The sequence below is a fragment of the Podarcis melisellensis genome (genome assembly GCF_964234715.1).
Source record: "Podarcis melisellensis genome assembly, chromosome: 8".
Taxonomy (NCBI): domain Eukaryota; kingdom Metazoa; phylum Chordata; class Lepidosauria; order Squamata; family Lacertidae; genus Podarcis; species Podarcis melisellensis.
This window is the reverse complement of record NC_138540.1, coordinates 57950581-57968908: the sequence shown is the minus strand read 5'-3', so window position 1 is coordinate 57968908 and position 18328 is coordinate 57950581. Positions and strand designations below refer to the sequence as shown.

Genomic DNA, 18328 nt, shown 5'->3' with positions numbered 1-18328 from the left:
GAGCCCACCCAGGGATAGCTGCAAGTAGGATTTTTGCATTGTGGGGTGGGGGGTGGGGATTGAACTGGATGACCCTCAGGGGGTCCCTTCTAAACCTACAATTCTGCAGTTCCTTTAAAAGCTCTTCGTGCATCCAATATTGCTACTGGATTTTTAATTTACTTGATAAAGTTCTAATTCATTAAAGACAATCCAAGTAGCACATCTGACATAAAATGATCCCCATCTAACCTGCCCCACTCTGCAACAGAAATAATCTGAGCCATGTTTGTCTACACTATTAACCTCCAGGCTAGACTACTGCAGTGTGTTACATAACGGGCTGTCTTTGCAGACTTCTGAGAAACTTCCGCCAGTTCACAATACAGTAGTGAGGTTAATAACTTGGCCCAGCTGAAATGAACTTTTTAAACTTTTTCTCAAGCAGCTCTACTGGGTGCCAGTTCGTTGTGAGCACCATTTAATTGGTATCTAAAAGGCCACACAGGAGACTGCCTAAATGCTGCAACCATTTGCTGAGACCCCCCTGGTGGGTGGCAGGTGGCTTTGCATTCAAAGCCTTTCACATGTGCAACACCCCCACCCCATTTTTAAATAGATGCTCTGTTTTGTATTCTGTTTTTGGGTACCAAAGGTGGGCACAAAATGTTCTAATAAAGGAAGGAGCTAGTGCCCAACTGAATACTGCACTTTTTAGCTGTTTTTTACTTCATTTCAAAAGAGGCACTTCAAAAAAAAATTAGATTCTATGTGTGCAGTCTTCATCTTCCCTCCTGCACAGGAGGAACAGGTATGTCTCTTTTTAGGTGACAAAGAGTGGTAACTTGAAAGGGTAAATGATTTGTTGTGGCACAAGATTTCATGACCTACGGTCAACTTCATCTAATGCATAATGTTCTGACCTATAATTCAGAGTAACACAAAAGGTTATACCATAATAAATTTGTTAGCTTTTAGGTGCCACAAGACTCTTTGTGCTGCAAGAGGCTAACAGGACTATATTGCTGGAAATTATTTTGTGATGGTGCTTAAAGTTCTTGTATTTTTAAAGCACTGATTAACTAGTGGGGGGAAGAGGCCCCTTTCCGAAACGGTCAAAATATCTGAAATCGACTAATTTAACGGACTGACTCTCGTCAAATACAAACACACACACCCCGCCTTATCAGTTTACGCAGCGGAGGAAGCGGGCTCTCCTCGCCTACGGAAATTCAGGCCACAACAAAAACTGCCTCCTTCGAAGCGGCCACCAGATGCCCGTCTCCTTTCGCTGCCACGGCTTGCCCCGCCGGGATTTCACCCGCTCCTGAATTCCGCTCGAAGCGCTCTGTCCCGTCCTCGCCCCGCCCACCTCCCCACGCCCCGCCCTCAGCTCCGCCCAACTGTCTCTTTAAAAAAGGGGCGTGCTCAGGGAAGGGGCCGGTCTCGGCGCTCGGTGCCACCGAGGCTTTCTGTCCCGCTTCGGCCGCCGTCGGCTTCCCTTTCGGCCCCGTCCTCCGCCTCCCGGCGCGTCCGCTTGGCCCACCGCTCCGGCCCCGCCCGCCATATTGCCGCCGCCGCTGCCGCCGCCTTTGGAGGGAAGAGAGAGCGACGCACGCACGCAGGCATGGGTGAGGCTAAGCGCTCGGCGGGGAGGGCCTGCGCCAGGCATGGGGCGCCTCCTCGGGCGCCCCTTTCTCCCCCTCTCTGGGCTCCCGGGGTGGGCAGCGAGGGGGTCTCCTCCCTTCCTTGAGGGCCTCTTCGGCCCTTCTCTCCCGGGTCTCCTCCGCACCCCAGTCCGGCCTCTGGCGTCGCTGCTCCAGCGAGGCCTTAGCGCTCACTCCCTTGAACGTGGGGCGGGGGCTCCGCTGAGGCCGGGGCTGTATTCTGCTGCCCTTCTGGGCCGCCTCTAAGCAGCAGCAGCAGGAGGAGGGAGTCTCCCCCGTCTCCCTCCGCGGCTGAGTTTGAGGCAGGCGAGAAGTGCCAGCCCTTCACGATCCGTCTCTGTGTGAGGGGAGATATATAAATAACCCAACAGGAGGGCGGGTCGTCGGGCGATTCTCCCTCCTCGGCTTCTTCCTCCCTTTCCGGCAGCTCTCACTGTCTCTCTCCGGCGCCCACGCCCCTGGCTCCAGGTATTCCGACCGTGCCGGCGTGGCTTCGGCCCCAGTTCTAGCCCTTCCTTCCCTTGGGGCGGGTGGGTGAGGTGTCCCCAGTTCTCCTCCATACGGGCGAGGTGCTCCATCTCGCGCCAAGAGGCAGCGCTTGTTAGGTGTCCGTCTCCTTCCCTCTCTGTGGGCTAGGAAGGCCCGCCGTCGGTGTCCCTGTCGGCATTCGGGGCTTTGCTTTCTGCGCCCAGGAGTAGTGCGTTCTCCTCCCCCCGCAACCCCAAAGTCCCTGATATTCTGTGGTATTGACGGGTTTGGTTGAGGTAGTTCTTTCCCGCTTCTCTGGCTTCCAAATATATTGATTTAGTAATTGATTACATTTATATACCACCTTTCCTTCCAAGGAGCTAAAAGTGGCACACATTAGGGTCTCTCTCTACTACTTTAATTCCCACAACAACCCTGTGAGGTAGATAAGGCTGAGAGTAAGTGACTGGCTCAAGTTCACCCAGTAAGCTTCCTGGCTGAGTGGGGGATTCACACCTTGGTATTCCAAGTCATAGTCCAGCACGCTAACCATTATACCAAATTTGTTCTTATGTTGATAAGTACATCAGAAGGTGGATATTGGGAGTATTTTGAGGGCCTGTGTGGCTCTAAATTTACATTCCCGCCCTTGATAAACTTCTACTTGGCTTTTATTGAGGTCTTCCTGGGCGTGCAAACCTCTTTTTGAGTCTGTTCACACAGCATGACAAGTGCACTCCTGGGCTAATTTTGCAGAGTAACAATTGTTGTTGTTGTTGTTTAGTCGTTTAGTCGTGTCCGACTCTTCGTGACCCCATGGACCAGAGCACGCCAGGGTACCAGAGTAACAATATGAAACAGTAAAGAATGTTTGCATGGGCAGTCACTCTGACATATTGATGGTTTCTGAAATTATTTTACTTTCTTCTGAATGTGTAGTAAGATACAAGTTGTTGCCTAATACCAGGGATGGGAAATGTGGCAGTCACTTGTTGCTGGATTCCCAGTTCCATAATCCCTGAGTTTTGGCCATGGAGCTGAGGGTGATGTGACTTGTACTCCAACATTATCTGGAGGGCCACAGCTTCTCTATCTCTTCCTTATACCAGCTACCTTAGTGGACCTTCTGGCCCTGGGCAGAGGGTTTTCCCAGCCCTGATACCTGAAACCCAATGTGTTGAAATTCTGGGGATTTAACCTGGGATCTTCTGCATGGGAAGATCATCCCTGTTGCAGCCTTTCAGAGCTTTGCTGCTTTCTCTAAACCCCAAAACCATCTTTGGCTTTTACTTTGGATTATTTATCTTTATTACCTCTGCATTGATATCAAAGTGGTATTAATAGCTACTCTTGATAGTCTTCATACATTAGATGAAACTCTCTGTGTGTTTGCAGAGGAGGACTGAAGTTGTGCATCTCTCTACCCTCACAAACATTTGTCCTGCAAAAATTACTTACCCACCTGTTCTCGCACACTGGTGGTCATTGCAGGCACAGTGAGAACATTAAAAAGTGCAACACCACACCAACTGTTCCAGTTAACAATTTCCCTGAGTAGAGGCAATCTGAACTCTCTATAAGTGACTATTACAAGTTGGCAAAATAATTAGAGTAGGCAGCAACACCTGGCTTCTAAGGCCCAGTAGCAGAAGAGGTGAGGAGGTTTCTGTTATGCAGATCCACTGACAGGAGCGCCATATCAGCTCAGCCAGCACATTTGCCCAGCAATGATCTCCCCATTCTTCCTTGTAAGCAACAGCAGCAGCTCTGCTGCCAGGAAGTCAGATAAACGCTCCTCAGGTTCATCACTCTGGGCTTGGTTTCTGCATCTTACTTAAGTTCTAAGTTAAGCGTTGACTTAAGGAAGTTGGAAAAGTCTGTGCATGTCAAAGTTGGATGGGCACATCCACACAATTTCAGCTCCAGTTTCGGGGGATGCATATACAACTTCGGCACTAATCCTCACGGTGGGAAATTAAAACCTATCTGAGACGCTGGTGAGCTGCAGCAAGTTGAAGTACAGGCAGCGACCATTTTAGGTATGTCTAATATGTGTGCGACTGCACACACATGCATCACATCAAACTCGGAAGTGTCACAAAAGGGACAGGGCAGGGCAGCCGGAACGTAACCCCCATGCAAATTGCTTGCTGCCTGTACAGGGTTAGATAGCGCAATGGCCTGACTGTATAAGGCAACTTATTATATTCATATGTTTTCTGTGCATGGGATGCCTTGGCTCTTTGTTCTTCCTGCCAGTCCATGTGGAAAAGGGGGTATTGCCAAACCACCTCAAAAGCAAGCATTCTGAACAGGTAGTTCCTGCACTTGCAAACTATGGAGGAATCTGTTCCCTGATTATCCTGACTTTTACTTTTATCACTTATGTATTAAAAAGCAGTAAAGTAGAACAGAAAAATAGGATCACATACTGCTGCTGTTTAAAGAACTGCATGAGTTACCTTTTTGATACTGGGGCCAATTCAAGGTGTTGGGACTGGTGTATAAAGCCCTGAGCCACTTAGGACACAAGTATTTAATGTAGCACCTCTTTCAATAACTATTGACCTGAGTTTTGAGAACTGTGAGGTAGGCCTGGACGATACCCGGTTTTCAGCATCGTGATAGAATATCACTAGCTAAACATCGCAATATACTGATAAACCATGATGGATGGAGCTGTGTAGAGGCATTGGCTGGCTTCATGGTTTTCCCTGCATTGTGATTTTTGTATAGAACACACACATCATGATTCATGATATATTGCCAAGTCAAAAATTATGAAACTGATATAACAATATGGATTTCATACCAGTTTTGGGCGATGTATCAATATATCGCCCAGCCCTATTGCGAGGGAACTCCTGTTTGTCCTGTCAGCACTTGTAGTTTGTTGAGTGGTGACGCGAGATGGGGCCTTCTTGGTTGCAGCACCTCAGTGGTGGAATTACAGTAACTTCCTGTGGAGGTATGGATTTCCCCTTCATTGATAAATTTCCAGTTTTAGTTGAAGCTGCATCTATTTCTTCAGGTCTTCAGGAGATGAATGTTATCTGGAGCTGAGCAGTTCGTAATTGGTTTGTGCTGTACCGAAAGTATTCATGGTTGTAAAGTATGCATAGTTACTGCTTTTTTCAAAGTAGTGCATTTTATACTATTTTATTTTATTGTATTTATTGTATTTGTATACTTTCCTGGGAGCCTATGAACAGCTATTCAGAGATGAAATAATGATAAATTATGATCTTCCTAGCATCCTGATAATTTCTACAGAGAAGGCTTTTTGTCTAATATGATTCCATTTGAGGAGTCTGGGGCCAAGGTTCCTAATTTTCTTAAGAATATGTAAGTTCTTCTTTTGGCCCCTAAAACAGCTTACAGTAAAATAAAACAGTTAACAAATTAAACATCCCAGATAAGGGGAAATACACCTAAAATCAAGGGCAAGGTGGATTCAAATCAAAACTCATTCAGGCAGCTGAAGGAAAAGAAATGGTGGAAGAATTGTAGTGTTATGTAGTTAAATTTGTCTGGAGTACTTTAGGAGTACATTTGGTATACAGTCATACCTCTAGTTGAATGTGCTTCGGGTTTCACCGCATGCGCGGTAGCAGCGAAACACGGCATGCGCCGTCGCGTCTTGCTTTCCATTCGGAATGCGAATGGGGCTCCAGAACAGATCCCGTTTGCATCGCGTGGTACCACTGTACTGTTCTGGCAATAGTCTATTCCTTGGTTGCTGCAGTATTTCAGTTGGTCTTTGTAACACTGTACCAGTTGCTGGAAGAACACCTAATGCACATAGCAAGGGTTGAACAGGGCTGAGCCAGGGTCCTGCCTGTAGTTGAGAGACTGAGAACATCAAATCAGCACTGAGCCAGGAAGTCACCAGTTCAAAGTTCACCTCATCAGGTTGTCTTAGGCAGGATGTTGTTCTTATAGGCTTCCTGCCTCACCTCATTGTGCTGAGAAAGTTAGCCTACCTTGTGGAGGGCTGTAAGAATTTTTGTGGGTGTGTAAATGCTAAGTTTTTATTGTTGCTCGATAGTTGTTGCTATTGATTCCCATAAATTTGAAATTGGGGACAAATAATTTATATCACTTCCAAAGCTGTGTTAAGTAAAACCCTAATCTGTTTAAGTGATGCTAGGAAGGCAGGGCAGATGAATGCCTGGACACTTGCAAAGTAGCAGTTAGTAGCAGTGGATGACACAGCTCCTAAAATGTGGGTTCAGGTGTAGGCTGTTTGGTAGATGCATTGAAGATGCACCTTCAGCTACTTGTCATAGTTAAGGATTCCTTGCTGCTAGCAAGCAAGATACTTTGAGTGTACTGTACAAAGCAATTCATACATTATCTCAGTGATCCCTAAGCAGCCCTAAAGCAGCCCTATAGTACCTTTAAAATGGATTTATTGTGGCGTATTTTTTTGTAATGTGACATGAACTACACAATCTTAGTCTTCAGATGTTGCAAAACTTTGCTTCAACACACTAACACAGCTACTTCTCTGGAATTCACAGCAGTCACAGCAGATCAATATTATTCCCATATTGCAGGTGCTTGTACATGTAGGAGTGAGGCAGAGAGAATAGTGGCTTGCACACCTTTTTGCCGCACCAGCTCTGCAATTGGGGCATGGAAGGGAGTGCTCCAGGAACACCCTGAAGGAGCCTGCAATGATACTTAAAAGGGCAAAAAACTTATACCCTCAACTTTTGTCCATAACAACTCAAAGTGGCTAACAATAAACCAATTAAACCAACTAAATAAAAAATTGCCACACACCATGGCTGATGGTCCAAGCCATTGTGTAGACTAGTGACATGTGGCCCTGACTTCCTGCTCTTACTTTAGTGACAAGAGTAGGATGGTTGCACATCCATGAACTAAACCCTGTTGTTTGGTAATTGATCACCACCCACATAACTGCACTAGTCATTTTGTTTGGTCTGGGTCTCCTTGGATCTAGCTACCTTGGTTGTAACTTCTGCCATTATAATGCAATAGTCAAAACTCAGATAATGTGTGATCTGATTAGGTGGACTGTATCTGTCTAATCCCCACTGATATTGTGTGACACAGAGCTGGAAACATTTCAGACACCCAGATGTTGAGGCATTTGGATATTGCCACCTCTAGGTGTGATGATGGCCTCCATCACCGTCTTTTACAGTATATCTACATCAGGAGAGGGGCACTTCTGGTTTGTGGGCTAATCTTGGCCAGCCAGGGGATCCAATTTGGCCAACAAGGCCATTTTCCCCAAATCAGGCCCACCCACCTATCAGCTTATGTCACAGATGATGTTAGCTGAATGTGGCAGGAGAAAAGGGTTTAATCCTGTGTTAGCTGGACTATCCTGTTCCCAGCAATGAACAAGATTGTGCAACCAATGTAGCAGGATTCAAGTCTGTTCATTAGCTGAGCAGGGATTTAAGCCCTGTGCAAAAGTGCCCCATTGAAGCAGCTCTCGTGTGCAAGCTGGTTCAAAAAAGCTTTTGCAAAGGCTCCTGCACTCCTGTCTGATCCTCTGGAAGCTCAAATTGGAGTGCAAAGTTTTATAGTCTCCCTCCTACCCCTTTAAGTTCCTGATATTGAAAGCTTAAGCCTCTGAGATCAAGAGCTTAAAAGTGGGGAACAGGAAGACATGCAAAGCGCAAGGTATTTTGACAGGTGGACAGCCCTGAGAGGCAGATTCTGATAAAGATCTGGCCTGTGGAGCCAAAAAGTCTCCCTACTTCTGATCTACATCTCTTACACAAGTGTGGTGGAGGTGTCCAACTGTTGCCCTCCTTTGGCAGGATTGCTTGGCCATCATTATGTCCTAGATCTCAAAATGCTTTATTTTCCTCCCTCGTGTGGGAGCCAGCTTGGTCAGCAGAGTAGTGCATTCCACAGATGCTCATGTGCTGCTGGCTTTTGTGAGCTCACTGGGTGGGTGGGATTGAGTAAGCCAGCCGTGACCACAGCACCAGGCGAGCTGAAAGAATTGCTGGGATGAAGATGATGTTGTTGTTGTCAGCACAGAGGACGCTGTGCCCAAAACTCTTGGCTTTGGTGATCAATCTTACCATTGGGATCGGTCCTAGTTTGCAGTGTGTGCTTTTCTTTCTTTCTTTCTTTCTTTCTTTCTTTCTTTCTTTCTTTCTTTCTTTCTTTCTTTCTTTCTTTCTTTCTTTCTTTCTTTCTTCCCTTCCTTAAATTTGTCAGTCGCTTTATCTTGCCCAGGGCAGTCTAAAGCAAAGTTGCAACCAAACAAACAGCAAATCCCACATAGATACATTAAGACTAAGAGGAAAGAGAAATGCATTAAACACAACCCATCTACTTCTAAAAGGCCACAGAAATAGTAACAGAAGACTGTGAGACATGGAAGACATGCTTCCCTTCCTTGTAGCCTTTTTTCTACCTGGCCTGGGAGGGGAGGGCCCTGACTGACTCGCACTATAAAAGCTGAAGATGCCAGGGACCATCTTGGTTGTCTCTTAGTGCAGACCCAGATTATCAAGTCTGAGCATCTACAGCTGCCAGCCGCCATGAACAAACATTGCCAGGTTGGCAGCAATAACAGCAGAACATGTTCTATGCTTATGATAATATTTTGTTTTCTTGCTAATTATGCTGTTTTAAATGTGTTTGATATTTGACTTCCTTTAGTAATGTTTTCTTTTGAAATGTTTAAGAATTTTTTAAAAATTAACTTTGCTGTGTTAATATTTTATTTAGGAAAACTTTAAGGTAATATTTTAATTTCCAGTTAATTATACTACTTTTAATGTATACTTTATATTTGACTTTCTTCTGTATTGTTTTTATTTGATGTTTTAATGTAGGTTGTAAACTTCTTTGAGATTCCCCCCTCCCTCTCCCCCATGCCCAGCTATCAAGTCTTGCCTACACACTTCCTTATGTGCTCATGTCTGTCCTTCCTTCTAATGCCTTAAGATACTTTGGGCAATCCAGACAGAAAGGCATGTGAGGAGTGGGAATGGGTTTGATTTCAGGGCCATTGCTTGCTTAGCCCTTAAAATGACATTTACCGTAGATTCTGGCGTATTAGGCGACTGGGCGTATAACACGACTCCCCAAATTGGTAGTGCCAATTTGGGGGGTCTTATACACTTTGGCAGGTTCGCTGGGCAGTGGGCGGCGGGCTCTGCGCTGGGAGGAAGCTGCCCGGCGAAGCTGCCCAGCGATGCTAAGCTGGCTTTGCGGGGCGGCTTCCTCCCGGCGCGGAGCCCACCGCCCACTGCTGCTTAAGAAGCTGCCATCGCTGCAATGGGCAGCAGGCTCCTCTGCGCCAGGAGGAAGCCGCCCAGCAAAGCCGGCTTGGCATTGCTGGGCGGCTTCCTCCCGATGCGGAGCGCGCCGCCCACTGTTGCTGCGGCGGCAGCTTCGGAAGCAGCAGTGGGCGGTGGGCTCGGTGCCGGGAGGAAGCCATACCCGGCGTATAAGACGACCCCCGGCTTTTAAACCTCTTTTCCGGGGTTAAAAAGTCGTCTTATATGCCGGAATCTATGGTACTAGCTTTGCCTACACACATGTTCCTAAAGCAGATTGTATATTGGGTCTGCTAAACTGGTTGCAAATAGCAAGTGGCTTAGGTATTGTTTGAATGTTGAGTTCAGCCTCTTGTGTCCCAGTACATTGAAAACAGGTTCCTAGCTGTACAGGAGCCCAGTTGGTCCTGACAGAAGTCAGTATTACCAGAGTTCTAATTACTATACATGAGCCCATTGGAGAGGTGGTAACTTTTAGGGGAGGACAATTTAAATGTGTCTGTGGCTGTATGTAGAGAGTGGAGTCTCTTTGTTTCTACTGTGTGGACAAAGCAGGGCTCTGCTTTCCCTTCCTGTCCTCCCTTTTCTCTTACTGGCTGTAGGTACACATCTGGTAGTGGTTTTGTGTTTGGCGGTGAAATTCACTATGAGCCCTGTTGGAAAGAGAATCTCTGTAAAGCAGGAGGTTAGCTCTGTTTCTGACTTGGGGGAGCAGACAGAAAGCTTGACAGTTCCAAAACCACATTGGACTGCTGGGCCACAGCTTCTCACCTTGGGCAAAAATTTATTCCCCGCCCCAGCCGCGGTTATCTGCCCGGAGCGCAGGGCGCTCTGCTTCAGCGCGCCCCGCGTTCTGGGCAGCAGGCTGCTATCCGCAGCCTGGGGAGCCCTGCGGGAACTCCCACGGGCTCCCCAGGCTTGCTGATAGCTTCCTGAAGCGTGGAGAGCGAGAGGGGTCGGTGCGCACCGACCCCTCTCGCTCTCCACGCTTCAGTGAAAGCCTGCATTCACCCCATAGGACGCACACAGATTTCCCCTTCATTTTTGGAGGGGAAAAAGTGCGTCCTATAGGGCGAAAAATAGGGTAACTGGTTTAGTTAAGTGGTATTTTTATTTTACCATTTAAATTTTGCATTCTGCATTTTTTATTGATGGGTAAAAACCATCCAGAGAATACAGATATATGCACGGCAAACAGATGTAATAAAACAAATAATTGAATGACATGATTCAGATCTTCCCATTGCACATTATCTGAATGTATGGAGGGTAGTCTGAGAGGGGTTTCTGTGCCCTTATTTATTTTAGAAAAGCATTTATCAACAGCTTAGTATTTGAAAACGATCTAAGTGGTGAAAATAAACAATGCTGTTAAAACAAAATACAGCCTAAAACCAATTAAACAACAGCATGAAAGCATCTAAAAATAAATAAAACAGGGATTTGTGGGATTCAGACATATGAAACGGGGTCTAAACTGGGCATGTGTCTTCTGAAGGTGTGATGGTCTTTGCATATTGCGTATGTCAGGAGAAGGCAGGCTTGAACAGAGCTGAGAGTTTCTCTCAATCCAGAGAAATGAGCAAGGGGGAAATCTAGTTAGTCATTCCCTAGTGACTGCCGCATGCTTGGCACAGATTGAGACCATCACAAAATACTCCTGCTGAATCCTGGACTTAGTTTGCATGGAGGAGCCTGCATTTTAAGCCGATGATGTCGGCAGGTGGTGTCTGCTGCCAAACTGATCACTGGCTCCTCATACTTCCCTTGGCACCAGGAGCTAAAGATGACAAGCACTCTGTCGCACTCTGCCGTCAGCTTGCCAAATTTAACTTGTGAGCCAGTCTCTTAATGGGTGATGGGAGCTCTGTATTGGATAGTACAGGATTTTGTTAGAGAGGTCCCTTAAAGACACCTGCTGGGTATATAATTAAGAGAACTGGAGATCTGTGTGTTTATTCTCCCTTCCTTTGCAGTGCCTTAGGAATTCTCCACTGTAGTAGTACTGTCAGATTCCATATTTACGGGGAGCAGCTGTTTGGAACTTGGAATTTCCACAGAGCCTAGCAGGGCTTAGGATATCACTAATCAAGATGGAAGCAAAGACTGCAAGCAAGGAGATTGCTGGATGAATTTGGGCCCAGTTTCTAGACTGGTGTGCACATCTGATTCCAAGTTGGGAGGGAATGCCAGTATAGGAGACATGTGGGGAAAGAAGACAGTGTGTTTTGCCATCAAACTATAATGTATACTCCAGCCCTTGACTAAGTTCTTGAGCTCTAAGTGTGTACTTTGCAAGCTCTGAGCTGTAGGCACAGGATGTTACTGTCTCATGAAGGAGCAGAATCTATTCCATGCACTTTTTGCAAGGAATGGATCCTGAGAGTGAACCTACTGCTGCTTTGTTTGCTCTCCGTGACCTCTGCACATAGTCCAGTTGTGTTGCGTACTGCCTTGATGCTTGCTGGGCTATGATGATCAATTGGGCCGTGATGGTCAATTGGCTGGCATCATCGGTATGACTGATCTAAAAAAGAGACCCATTTAAAAAACAGTGGTTCCATCAAAATACACCTGATATCTGCAGACAGGTGCCAAAAAGGTGAATGTTCTCAGCATTAGGGTGGTTGGGGAAGAAATCCCCCTCCCCCCCAAAAAAAAGAACCCCAGGTAAACATCTGATGTAGCCTTGATTCTTTCACATTTGGCATAATAATTTTTTTTAGGTGATGTGGGCTGTTTCTAACATTTTGTATAGTTCTGTACAGGTGAATTTCTCTGTCCTGCTGACCCCCAGCACACCCACATTTCTTTTCCCACAAGTCCTGCTGCTTGGGCTTCCCTTTATTGGTATGTGAGTTGGGATAAAAACACTGCTGCATTTGTCTAATCCATATACACATTAGCTCCCCCCCCCCTTCTGTCTGCTATTGAGTCTGACTCAGCAATGCAAGGCTGAGTTTTAGACATCTGGGTTTCAGCAATTACTCAGCGGAGATGATTACTGAGGTAGGAAGCACGAAGCAGCGACATAGTTAAAAGGAGACTGGAAAGCCATAGCTGAAGTTTGGACCCGGCTCTGCTGTGCTTCCTGAGTCAATTTTGGTAAAGCCTTGAGCAGCCAAGGCTACTGACCTTCAGTGAGAATGATTAGATAGGTTTATAGCTCTCCGTGTCTTCAAGGACTTAGGGTGGGTGTTGGCCTTTCTAAAAACACCAGACTTAGGTTTTGATAGGAGACAGAAGCAGGAGGGTGACGAGGGGTGAGAATATGCAGTTGTACATAGCACTTAGATGGGTGTGGTTGGGAGTGGAGGACTAGCTTGAGCTCAAACAGTTTAGGGAAATCTGGGTTTGGGGGAGTTTTGAAGAAAGAAAGATGAGTGGTACTTCGTAGACAATTCCCAGGCAGAGGCGTCACCAAGGGAGAACAGGAAGAATTCAGGAGCAAATGATCTTAAAGCTGTAGAGAGTAGTGGAATAAGAGGTTCAAGAGCAGGGAAAAGTAACTAGGAGGATTGAGAGGGAAGTGGATCTGGGCTAGATAGTTAAAGATTTGCAGCCATTCCTTAGACATTATGTAAGTTTGTGGTGGGAACGATAGTTGAAATTTTCCAGGAAGAGCTTTGCAGTCATCCTGAGTGAAGCAGAGCTGTCTTAGCTGCTTTATTGGTAGTTCCCCACTATAGCCCATTTGACAAGCTTCTTTTGCTGCCCAGCTTTGCAGTGAAGTTGAAAATCTTCTTTTGTGACATGTGATGTTGCTATGGAAATGGGGTGCCATTATCATGCATACCTCGTTATGACTTCATTGGTGGGGTTAAGGCCTGGGCAAAGCCTGGACCCAAAGGCTGGCTGAAAGTGGGATTGGAAGTTAAGAACTGGGTAAACAGGTGCTAGATCCTACTTGTATCATATAAAAATTCCTTTTCAGTCTCATCCTTCCCTCATTTTTCTTCAACTGCTACCTGCAGTAGCATAAGATTGAAGAAACTATCTGGCGCACTCTGCAGGTTCTGTACCTGGCCAAAGGTGGAATGTTTGATCAACTTGGGTTTTGAGAGCATTCCTGTTTGTGTTGGAGAAGTTCTCCTGGACTTATACTCTAAGAGCAGAGCTTCTAGGGTGTTCTCTGCAGGGAGGTTGACTTTGGAACAGAGGTGGACTTTTAGGCAGCTGAGCAGCCTTCTGGTAATCATTTTAACCATTTATGTCAGATACCTTATAATCCTTTTAGATTGTAATGAACTGCTACTCAAACTATTAAAAGAATTGAGTCTAGGCGAAAAATTCCAAAAAGGCATAAATACAATATATACAATATATAACCAGCAGAAGGCAAAAATTATTTTTAATGGAGAGTTTGGAGAAGAAATTAGTATATTCAAAGGTATTGGATTTAGAAGGAGTAGAGACGAGATTTGGATGGCATGCCTATCTAATAGATGAGAAAGTTAAAGTACATAAAGGCTTCCTAGGGCAGTGTTTCCCAACCTTGGGCCTCCAGCTGTTTTTGAACTACAATTCCCATCATTCCTGACCACTGGTCTTGCTAGCTAGGGATGATGGGAGTTGTAGGCCAAAAACATCTGGAGGCCCAAGGTTGGGAAACACTGTCCTAGGGCATATAATCAGAAAGTTTATATATAAAATATGGGAGAAATATAAAAGACTCCTAGAGCCAAAAACTCCATGGTGGGCATCGCCGGCAGAAATTGTCGCAGTGAAAAAATGAAATATGAAAGAGAACTGGGCCACTTATAAAACTGTATTAAAGGAAGAAAATGGAGAATTGGAATTAAAGGACTTTACAGAAATTAAAGATCATATTAGTGATTGGTTCCGATATATTCAAATTAAGTATAGATTAGTGAAAGGCAAAAAGATAGGATTTGAAAAAGAAATTTCTAAATTCGATAAATATTTAATACAAGAAAAATAATAAAAAATTAAATTATACAATTTGAACTTAGAGTGGGAAACAAAGGGTGAACTGGTTAAAGCATCCATGATTAAATGGGCGCAAGATATTGGGAAAAATATTATGCTTGAACAATGGGGAAAATTGTGGAAAGAAGATATGAAATTCACTACGTGTTGCATATTGAAAGAAAATTACCTTAAAATACAGCATAGATGGCATTTAACACCTGAAAGAGTAGCCAAATGAATAAAAATTGTGGCAATGTCTGCTGGCGATGAAGCACAGAAAAAGGCACTATAATGCATATATGGTGGAATTGTTTAAATATCAAACAATTTTGGGAAACTATATATAACGAAATGAAAAAAAAATGTTTAGATATTCATTTAGGAAAACATCAGAAGGTTTTCTATTGGGAATAGTGCCAGGAAGTTTAAAGGAAGAGGACAAGACATTATATTTATATGCAACAGTAGCCGCAAGGCTATTGATTGCGCAAAATTGGAAAAGTAGTATAATGCTGACAAAAACAGAGTGGCTTGCCAAATTATTAGAGTATTACAATATATCCAAAAGAATGGGAGAAATTGGAAGGATCTCAAAAGAGAAGATAGACAAGGACTGGAAGGTGATTAAAGTATACTTGCAAAATCATATTGAAAAATCAGAACTCCTATTAGAATAAACAAGTTCCGTTATAAATACTGAAATACTAAATAAGATGGATAACAATGTGTAACAGAAAAAGAAGTAGAAAGTTGGTTTATAACATAAAATAAAAGAAAACATTTTAAAAAAATCTGAATCCTAGCTGATTCAGTTCCATCAACCCCAGCTCCACCATCAAAGAGAAAGAGTCCTTGAAGCTGTATGTCATCTTGACATTATCTGGCACTTAATTAAATGGACAGTAGTGGGGTGGATTACATGCCGAGAACATCACCTAATCTTCATTCACCCACACATACCATCTGCTAGAAAATAAAATCTGCAAGTTTATATGGCAAAAAAATAAAAATAAATAAAAATAAATGAACTGCTACTCATTTTCTCTTCTGGGCTCATTGCTCTTAGATATTGTGGTGTGTGTGTGTGTGTGTGTGTATGTACACCTTCCTATAGGAGAAATTTTAAAAAAGCTAGAGTTTTGTGGGTGTTTAAGGCATAGACAGCTGCATATCCTGATTCAGTCCATTGGTCCATCTAGCCCAGTATTGTCTACACTGATTGGCAGCAGTGGTCCAGGGTTTCAATAAGGAGTCTTTCCCAGCCATACTTTGGGATGGAGCATAGGGAGCCTTATCCATGCAATGTCCCGACTCACTTCATGATATATTCCTCATCTGCAAATAGATTGTTGGTACCATTTGGCAAGTGTTGAAAACAGTGCCTACGTTTGAGGACTATGCCTGTTTTCTTTTGGTTGCCCAAAGAAATGGAGTAAAAATGACCTCTTCTTTTCTTCCGCTGTTAGAAACCATGGCGAGCCCAGCAAAAGAGAACAATTACAGAATGAAGAGCTACAAAAACAAGGCACTGAACCCCGAGGAGATGCGCCGGAGGAGAGAAGAAGAAGGGATACAGCTACGCAAACAGAAGCGGGAGCAGCAGGTAACTCCTGTGTGGATGGTGAGCAGGGCATGTAGGTTGACCAGAAATATGGCCCAGGCTGATAGTTTCTAGTTCTGGCTGTGCTCTGTGTTTCTAGAGTGTAGGAGACAGATGAGTTTCAACTTCTTGTGTAAATGGTTCTTTGGTCATTGCCATCACTGGCTATGCGGTTCCTAGGCAGCTGGCAGAACAACAAAATGGATAATAAAACATTGGGGTCTGAATTGACCTAACCACTTGACTGCTTAAAGTTGCAGGTAGGTGGGTGGGTTCCAGTTTTAATTAGTGGACACATGCATTACCTGAGGCTGTCTTTGATCTGGTATGCTACCCTAACAGGTAATGAGAGGAAGTACTAGAGAGCCTTTCCTTTTAATAAACAAAACTACTGTTCTTGATCTCCCACTTGTATCTCAAAAACGCCCTTATATGGAGTTTCAGTAAAATGCAAATAAATTAAATTTCTAGACAGTGCCTTTACACAGTGTTCAACAACTTGAACACTGTGTAAGGCACCAGTGTTTCCTGATGAGGAGTTTTGTGGCCCTTGCAATTAGTGTTGTTCTATATCTGTTTCAGAAGATGTGGTTCTGCAAATTGGATTTGGGGAGGGGGCAGCAGGGGAGGGAGGCAAACCACAAATTATACCCCTCAGAACTTGTAGATTGTGAGGCTTGAGGAACGAGTAGCAAGCCAGGATCTTGCTAAGCTAACTGCAGCTGAAGTAAACAGTGCTTTGGAAGATTGAAGAGGGTTGTTTATTGTTGTTTATTGCCAGCAGTGCACACACTCTTCTTCTCTTCAGTCATACTGCATTATTATAGAATTTGTGTCCTACAACTCTGATTTCTTACAAGTGAAGAATCCTCATAAGAGGATTTCATTACTGATGAATCTTAAATGCTGATGGGAACAAATAGAACCCTGCTTTCAAAGAGTGAAGGGGACTTCAGTGACCTGAAGGCATTTGCTTATACCCAACATTTGGCAATTTTGTTTGCCATTGATTTGATACATATCCATTTTCTATTTCAGCTCTTTAAACGAAGAAATGTGGAACTAATTAATGAAGATGCTGCTATGTCTGACAGTCCTCATGTAGACTCATTTGTCAGTTCCACCACAGGTGGGGTAAGTATTCTCACAAGCTGTGTCATATTCCCATCTAATGGCATTTACTGTGCTTTGGCTTATACCACTATAATCTTACTAGTACAGAAATGAAAAACTGTTTTAAGTAACTTAATTTACTCTCTGCTGTTCCTTTTTAGTATTTTTTTTTTTTTTGCAGATGTGTAAGATGAGGACCTGGTTTATTAATTAAAAATAAAATAAAAGGGCCTTACAAGATCTAAGCCTGCATGTTCTTAGGTCCAGTTTGGTAGTTTCTCATCTGAAGAACTGTTAGATTTGGGCATTGCTTTGAAGAGCTAGCCTTAGGACTGTTATATATGGGCTTCTTTTCAGGAAGGTGTAATCACAAGGGAGATGGTGGAAATGCTGTTCTCCGAGGACCCTGATCTTCAGCTACTAACTACCCAGCGCTTCAGGAAATTGCTTTCAAAAGGTAAATATAGCTATTTAGAATTTTCTGTTGTAAATAGAAATTGTAGGAATGTTGTGTGTATTTTGTTTGTTTGGTTGACCTCGAAATGCTTTAATTGCTTAAATAGTTTGCCAGAAACTTATGAAAAATTTGTAAATGAAAGTGGACTGAATAGGTGAAGTATAATAAGTTAAGAATGGGGATATACAAACATGGGGTTGGAATATTGATAACCTTTCAACCCTGATTGTTCTTGGAATGAGAGATGGTGTTTTTAGATTTTTAAACCATTTCTTGAACCTTTCCAACAGTGCCTATGGATGTATGTGTGCCCTGTTGGCCCTAATTTGAAGAGATTCTTATGAAGAAAGCAGATGGTTTTAAACAAACCTGAACATAGGGTTAAATCACATATATACAAATAGGGCCTGAACTGGTGCCATAGTGGATCAGTTGATGAAAATGTCAACCTTGTGAGTGGCAGCTGTGAAAAAGTCAAGTTCCATTTTAATGATCCTTAGGAAAGGGATTGAAAATAAAAGTGACAATGTCATAATGCTGTTATACAAATCTTATGGTGTGACTGTACTTGGCATACTGTATACAATTCTGGTTGTCTCACCTCAGAAAGGATATTGTAGAGCTAGAAAAGTTTGCAAAAAGAGCAACCCTGATTTCCAGTGAGGAAAGGTTGCAGCATTTGTGGCTTCTTAATGTAGAGAAAATATGAGCAAGGAGTGATATGAGAGGTCTGTAGACCTATGCATGGTGTAGAGAAAGTGGGTAGAAAAGTGAGTTTTTTGCTGTCTTTCATAACATTAAAATCTTGACCATTCAATGAAGCTGAATG

General features: G+C 43.9%; 1 protein-coding gene across 3 annotated transcripts in view; it reads left to right on the top strand.

Annotated features, from left to right (window-relative positions):
- Positions 1 to 1406: 1406 nt before the first annotated feature.
- KPNA6 (karyopherin subunit alpha 6) overlaps positions 1407 to 18328 on the top strand; it is a 29954-nt gene continuing 13032 nt past the window's right edge. The window contains exons 1-4 of one of the 3 annotated variants that reach the window (XM_081924183.1): positions 1407 to 1610; positions 15796 to 15932; positions 16968 to 17063; positions 17400 to 17499. In XM_081924183.1, coding sequence (XP_081780309.1) covers positions 1607 to 1610; positions 15796 to 15932; positions 16968 to 17063; positions 17400 to 17499 — 337 coding nt within the window. In that variant the 5' untranslated portion in view covers positions 1407 to 1606. Of the gene's footprint in view, positions 1611 to 13223; positions 13291 to 15795; positions 15933 to 16967; positions 17064 to 17399; positions 17500 to 18328 lie in introns of those variants that run through there. The other 2 variants (XM_081924184.1, XM_081924185.1) reach the window with 2 other exon arrangements.